Source organism: Coffea arabica, chromosome 4e (genome assembly GCF_036785885.1).
Source record: "Coffea arabica cultivar ET-39 chromosome 4e, Coffea Arabica ET-39 HiFi, whole genome shotgun sequence".
NCBI lineage: Eukaryota > Viridiplantae > Streptophyta > Magnoliopsida > Gentianales > Rubiaceae > Coffea > Coffea arabica.
In genome coordinates, this window is record NC_092317.1 from 7,809,133 (window position 1) to 7,816,550 (window position 7,418).

A 7,418-nucleotide genomic window follows, 5' to 3' on the forward strand; every position below is an offset into this window, starting at 1 on the left:
TCCAGCCACAAAATTGCAAGTGAACCAAATATTCTAGTGAAAATTTGACCATGTACTTCCTCTGCGAATCTTATATATAGAGGAATCTATATCTTGTAACCTTAAGCATACTTTTGAGCGCTTTGCAATTTTATTCTATTACTTGACGTGATAACTACTACACATCATAAATCACAAGCTGTATCAATTTGTTATTTTTATAATTTTTGTAACATGGAAGAAACTGGTGCGCGTCTAGTAAAGTTGTGAGAAATACTTAGTTGTCACAAAAGTCCACAAACCATGTATTGTAATTTGTAAGTTGAAACTAAAATTATTGCATCCCCCGAACAAAGGTCTTGGTTCTACTACTGCATAGTTTATGTACGTTTATCTATGATGCTTCATTAACTAGAAACAAATTTTGATTATCAGAGATCATTCTAACATCAAGAATCTTGCCACCATTTTCTGATAATATGCAGGAACCATTGTAAACTTTCAATTGTTCCTTTGCGGTTCTAATGAGATCATCCATATTCTGTGGAACCCATAAAACAACTCCAGTTCTTCTGCCATCTAAATTATCCCAGGGATGAGAGGGGAACACTGTACATTTCCTTTGTTCTTGCTCTATTATAACTGAGCCTGCAAAGGAGCAAAGAAAGATTGGATGAACAACATAGAATTACACTTAAATCAAAATTATGAGAGAGAGATCCTGATAAGGTACTTCTAAAATTTGGTGATTGCATTACCTTGGTTTCTTTCAAAGGATTCAGAAAATTCTGATAACTGAGCACGCTTTGCATTCTCCAGCAGATTAATTAGGCTCTTGTTTCCACCCACTCGGGCTTCATCTACTGGAGTTTTGCCCCATCTGCAAACAACACATTGCCCCAACTAGCATTACCGATTTGAGAGATGACAGAACTGATATCAGAAGACAGGATTTGTAAGTTAGGGGAAACATGGATGCTCTGCAAGCAGAGATCAATACACTGTGTTGCAGCCAGGTTACTTAAGTATGAACTTGCCACCAAATATAATACTATCTTTGCATATATTTTGTTACGACGAGAACCAACTTACAACTGATTTTGAAAAGAATGCATACCATTTAACGTGTCAAGAAGCTGTCAGAAAAATAATAGCTGGTTTATTAATAGCTGAAATGCTGAATACTAGATCGCAAAGCCAAGCTTTGAGGACATGTTAGGCATTTGTTTGAAAAGCAGATTCTGTTCGATGAGTGATTTAGTCTATGGATTGACAGTGCTTTTTGCTGGGATCATTCTAGATTAGTGAAGTTTGTAGCTCGAGACGAACTTGTGTCTTACCTGTCTACTGAAAGGACACTGGCTCCAGCTTCTAAAAGGGAGACTGATGCTGGATATAATCCTTCTGATGCAGCAATGTGCAGTGGCGTCCTCATGTCAAAATTTTTGGCATTAGGATTTGCACCATTGAACAATAGTCGCTTCAGAAATTCTAATTCTCTGCTTGCAACTGCCTCACAGAGAAAAGTTCCAACATGATCTAGCATTAGTGTTGCCCCCGCATTGACGAGCAAGGAAGCCACTTCATCGTGCTCATTCCTGACTGCTTCCAGCAGCGGGGTGTTTCCGAAATAATCTGAGCAAGATTTGAGCTAAAATGAGTTTCCCTTTCTTCAATCTTTCATAACAAAACAATGACAATTGCGAAAGGAACATTTGCAAGAAGCTCACCTTTGGCATTGACATTTGCATCCTTTTCAATAAGGAACTGAGCTATATCTTCATAACCCTTCCGAGCAGCAACGTGCTGTCACGAAAACATGCAATATTTTTTCAAGTCATATATCATTATCAGAGTCCTTTGATTGCCCAATAAAGTTGCTTTCTAGTAGACGACGCTGGAAATTTCGCAAGATAAGCCTCGCGAAGTAACAGATAACAAGTTAGTATAATCAACATACAAGGAAAACACAAACTCTTGTTGGCTTCTGATAAGGTTAGGAAATCCAGGACAGAGAAGATTCCAATTATACAATATTGTGATATCAGGGTATTTCGGTGTTAACTTGACATACCAGAGGTGACCTATCATTGTAATCAGACATATTTGGATCTGCTCCTGCTCCAATAAAACACCGTAGTCGATAAAGATCTCCATCATATGTAGCACAGTTTAATTTCATAGCCAACTCAGATTCATGTTTTGCAATATGAAGTGTGGTCTTAGATTCCTTTATGATATTTTCTATGTTTGATTCCTTCCCCTGAACACCCTGAACATCAAAGACAATACAAAATGTTAAATTCTTCTTTCAATATTTAGAATTCCCGGAAAACAAAATGCAGAATTTGGGATCTCTTATAGGCAGACTAAATACTCTCCTAAAACTAACACGCATGCCGGTTCCAAACAGCAGAATCCGGGAAAAAAATATGAATAGAAAAATCAACAAATGGGAAAGCATGAAGCCGTGTTAAGAACATACCTCAAGGAGATTATTGATGATTATCCGGCCATCAAGAAAGTATGTATCAAGGATATCCAGGAAATGCTGCTTGTCAATTCGCAGTAGTCTACATAATTGAACAACTCGGATTGTGTATGGTATTGGGACATTACAAAGAACCGAAACTTCACCAAATGTACTGTGAGTTTCAAGACTCAAGAGTGGTTCCTCTCTTTCATTTTCATATCTTCGGACTTCATCCTACAAAAACGTCAGACTCTGTTGATAAAGGACATAGTAAAAACTATCTTTTGAGAGAAATTTGAAGGTTTCTTGTCGCATAGCCTGACTTAAATGCCATGACTCTTCTCTGTATTAGGCATGCTATTTAGAGTACTGGCGTATGGGATTTGTATATATTGATGATACCTTTCTGCAAAATGCAGTTTGTCAATATCAACATAACACTATAACTTGCAAATTATCTCTTATTTGCTCATTGAATTTGAAAGTAAGAGTCACTTTTTTCCCACATGCACTATATGCGCTGGCAAACTCACACAAAAATCCAGCCAGCTATTTCATATTTACTTCTATTTCATCCGTGATCATATATACGTGAAATAAGTTCAAATGATAAATTGCTGAACAGTAAAAGCCATACCAGTTTCCCGTGACAAACGAAGTACAGTTGATCAGCCATACTTCCTTGTTCTATAATCAGTTCTCCTGGAAGGAAAAATTCTTCATGGACATTGAGGGCCTGCAGGATCAAAGAAGTGAGAAATGCTAATTTCCCCAAACTTCACACAGAGATTGATTTTTATCTCCTCCATTTAACAAGGATTTTTGAACGGGCTTCCACTAAGCTATTATGTGAACGCAAAGAAAGCAGACAGATTAGGACTTTGCGCCCAAAGAGATAAGAAACACATTGCAAAAAATTATACTTTACCTCCAAGTGTCCTACAATCTCAGAACACTGAGTTTTTCATGGTAATTTTAGAAGGGTTTAGTTCTGTCAATCATCGTTTTTCCAATATTTAACAGCTATAAGTGACTCGTGATTGTCGGAGAGAGGGCATATTAGAGCTGTACAAGACACCACTTAGAAGATGTAGAACGACAGGACATTTGTAGCATACAATCTAGAGAACTTGACTTACCATATGATTGATAATCTCATCTGAGCATCCTTTGAGAAGAGGAACCTTTCTAATGTACGGCTCGTATGACTTTTGTGAAACCTGTAAAAGAGAAACTGTTTTTGTCAACAATCATTTAAGCTCAAGACTGCAGTTTATCAGTTTTGGACATGACTTCATGCGTTACGCATACAAGTTGCCAAACAATGTCAAGAATAGAGATATGGTTTGGACGATCTAAAGTCTTAGGACAGGTAATTGAGGCTTTTAGTGATGAAACAAACTGCAGATACCTTAGTCCTGATAGATACCGGAAGATCCTGAAGAGCAGAAGCACTAGTATAACCACTCTCGTATTGTAATCGAACATGTCTTTCTATCTCCATTCTTAGGTCCTTTCCGAGCCTGTTTCTGTTCATGAAACTAATGAGATCAGCCATTACATCCCTGAATCTCTCAGTTTTGGATCCTTTCACTATCAATGCTGTCATGTTACCCAGCAAATAAGCCCCCAGAATCATGTCAAAAGAAATATATATCATGACAAATATCATTTCTTTTGTGTTGACAGCATGAATATCCCCATAACCTGTGGCACAAGTGACAAAAGAAGGATTTAGGTCAGTAAGTCCATGCAGAGAACAACATGAGCAAGCTTGATAAAGGAAAAGCAACACTAAGGTTTACAATTCAAAAGAGGTAGTAAAACTACAAGCCAAAGTGAATACGTTCAGATGAACTAGCAGTAGATCAGAACGTTTAACCAACTACTCAAGAAAATGCATGATATACTTAATACACGACATTACTATTCAATGAGATGAAGAAAGAAAACCAAGAGGGTAGCATACCAACAGTAACCATAGTAACAATAGCAAAGTAAAGTGAGGTTATATAACGGGTCCAAAGATCAATCTCTCTGAAGTGTGTATATTTGTAGCTTCCCATTTGTAAACTTCCTATCCATGTATAACCTTCCTCTGATGGAGGCAGAGTGGTAGCAAGATAGTAAAAGATGCAGGCAGCCGTATGTGTGCAATATAACTCAACAACAAAAAGGTTTATGATCCTGGCGAAAAGATAATTGATGCGGACGTCTTTCTCAAGCTTTTTAAAAAAGTCTGTCACTCTAAGCGCCCTGCTAAGCCTGATCCATAGCAGGTACCTGACTGGCTCCTTTCTCCCAGAAGCCTAATCATAAAAATAGGTTACTGTGATCAGTGTATATATGCATGATGGCTCCAAATATATAATGCTCAACATTGTAACAAGCTTTTTGAGTATGAGGATCATTAATATTAGTAAACTGCAACATCCCGATCTGCTTCAGACTGGTCAAAACGTGGTCCTATTTTAGGTTCAAAATCATTTGGATACGAAAATCAAGTAATTAAACTTGGAAATCTAGCAACAACATCAGTTCAGTAATCAAAAGTTCGACTGGTTAAATGAACAAGTTCAAAAGTATTAACAGAACTTATAATCACCTACTAATGGAGAAAGAAAAAATGTAGAAATTAAGGGGAAAAAAGAACACACAATAAGAGGATCGCAAATATATATGCAATAGATGAATTACTGAGTTAGTTATTACCTTGTAAATGTAGTCCCATGGAAAGCAACCAAGAAGATCAAGCATAAACTGGGATTTCAAGTAGCTGCATGAATGTTGCAGTTCATCATATTACTACATACACAAATAAAGCTAATTCAAAGTGATCAAATAAATGTACTTTGATGCATTTCATGGTTGACAAGTGAAAATTCGTTTTATCTCAGTCTGTTCAGCTGTCTTATTAATAAACGTGCTTGCTTCAGATCTGACAGTTCAATGATTGCCATGCGGGGCTATGTATAAATTTGGAATTCATTATATAGGTAATGCAGAAAGGAAAAAGAAGCTCCAGGAGAAAATGATATTGCAAAAAATGCAGAATTACTTATATGCACTGTAAGTGCTTAGAACTAACCGTATAGCAATGCGGCTGTGACTATAGACCATGCAATGAGAGTGTGGTTGTCTGTAGGCAACAAAGAAGCGTACGACAATATCTATAAGGAAAGCAAATTGTCCAGCAATGTCTAGAAGAAAGAGGTTCTCAGGAAGACCTCTGAAGAAGGCAAATTCCAGGGGGGTGAAGAAGGATGAGTACACTGCCCATAACAATATGAAGTGTGTCCACAATTGATACCACCTGCATTGAATTTGTTACCTTAGCTTCCTATTTGGTTTAAAGACAAAAGATGATGAGAATGATTTAGTTTAAACAAAACAAAACAATCATGGAAAATGGAAGTTCAAAATGCCAAAGCAAAGCTTTGCATCTGAGTTTACAATACTTTGATCAACCTCACTTTAAAGCAAATCACCTTGAGAATTTAGGGCCTGAACCATTCTTCTCTATATGGAAAGTATGAGATTCAGAAAGGGCGGCATTGCACTCAAGAAGGTCAAGAAAAAAAATCAGCTTTGTTGCCAAAAAAATTTTGTTCCCAGAAATATTTCCGAAATAGTCTAATTTTACAGTTTCCGACCAGATCAGTAGTTCGAATGGTTCAAAATCAAGCTTACATTTGCACGTACACTCAACCATGCAAAAGGTGAGCAATGACTCAGAGTTTGCTAGACACACATATGTATCAGATTTACATATGTTGTCTGCCTCCGTGAATGCAATTGCAATGTTTATAAAAAATCTGCATAACAAATTCCAATTTCGAACTAATCCTAGAGTTACTCCATCTATCAAAACTATTAACAATTGTATCTACCCAAGTCCTAAGTTGATATTGCATATTTTTCCACAACAAATTGAGGTGTTTGGTGTGATGTGACCTCGTATGAGCCTCGTATTATCCAGAACAGTTGCTTTCCCCCACTTTTAAGGACTACTAATATTTAAGACCACAAAATCATCCACCATCCACTACCACCATACAGGCGAAGTTAAGATGTCTACAAAGTACATACCATATATCTCCACCACACAAGCCCAATTGCAGAAGCTTGAACCCTCCAAAAAAAAAATTAAAACGATAAACACACAACAGAAAAAGTTAGATCATACCTGTTGTTAGGTTCAATGACAAATCCATGAGAATGGCCTCTACCTCTTGTGGTGATTTCTCTCCCATTTCCACTTCTACTGTTAATGGACTGATCAAGTCGAGAGCAATTGCAAATCAACCTGAAATAGTTCTTCCAAGTAGATTCGGTGGGCTCCTGAAGGTCCTCCACTTCAAACTCTTCATCTTCTGACTCAGCACTTTTACCACCTCTACCTATTCCACTGCTACTCTGCATTTCCATATATCACAGCTTTCCTACTTCTTGGACGACAAAAAATATATATATGGAAACTCCTTATTATACTGATTGTGCAACCCAAGAATGCCTGAACCAACCATAAATATGTGAATATCAATGCATTGCAGTACCAGGAATATATCCTGGCTTATCATGATTGAGTTTCCTTTTCACTGACTCGACAGGCGATAATGAAAATGCCTACGTTGTTTTGTGCCCATGATTCTACATTCATGGTGTCGGACTACGTTACACTTTTCTTGTGGTGGTTAAAGAATACATGAATAGTCTGGTCTGGACAAGGAATAAAATCTTGATAAGTCAATAATGTTTTCTTTTGCTTCCTTTTCAAAAAAATTCCTTCCATTTTTCTTCATTTGTGCAGTTAAAAGGAATATCAAGATCAAGTAAACCAGCTTAAAGTGATTCCTCGAAGATGCTATTTAAGTAAAGGGCTCAAGCTTGGATTCTCTTCTCCTAATAGCAAAAACAATGGATTCCATTTGGATTCTGAACCCAAAAAAAAAAAAGGTAAATCATA

The 7,418-nt window shown here is 37.1% G+C and overlaps 1 protein-coding gene across 2 annotated transcripts; it reads right to left on the reverse strand.

The window, feature by feature from the left end:
* Positions 1-260: 260 nt before the first annotated feature.
* LOC113741587 (potassium channel SKOR) lies at positions 261-7,215 on the reverse strand. 2 transcript variants are annotated; one of them, XM_027269140.2, is made up of 13 exons: positions 6,639-7,215; positions 5,541-5,765; positions 5,165-5,228; positions 4,422-4,761; positions 3,864-4,159; positions 3,592-3,672; positions 3,090-3,188; positions 2,465-2,686; positions 2,054-2,242; positions 1,710-1,785; positions 1,320-1,614; positions 738-859; positions 261-627 (listed from the first exon to the last, which is right to left on the reverse strand). In XM_027269140.2, exons 1-13 carry the CDS (start codon positions 6,878-6,880, stop codon positions 374-376), a joined length of 2,505 nt encoding a protein of 834 aa, XP_027124941.1. In that variant the 5' UTR covers positions 6,881-7,215; the 3' UTR covers positions 261-373. The 2 variants fall into 2 exon arrangements, with proteins under 2 accessions (XP_027124941.1, XP_027124940.1); XM_027269139.2 differs by having other exon boundaries at positions 2,054-2,251; positions 6,639-7,206.
* Between the last annotated feature and the right edge of the window lie 203 nt (positions 7,216-7,418).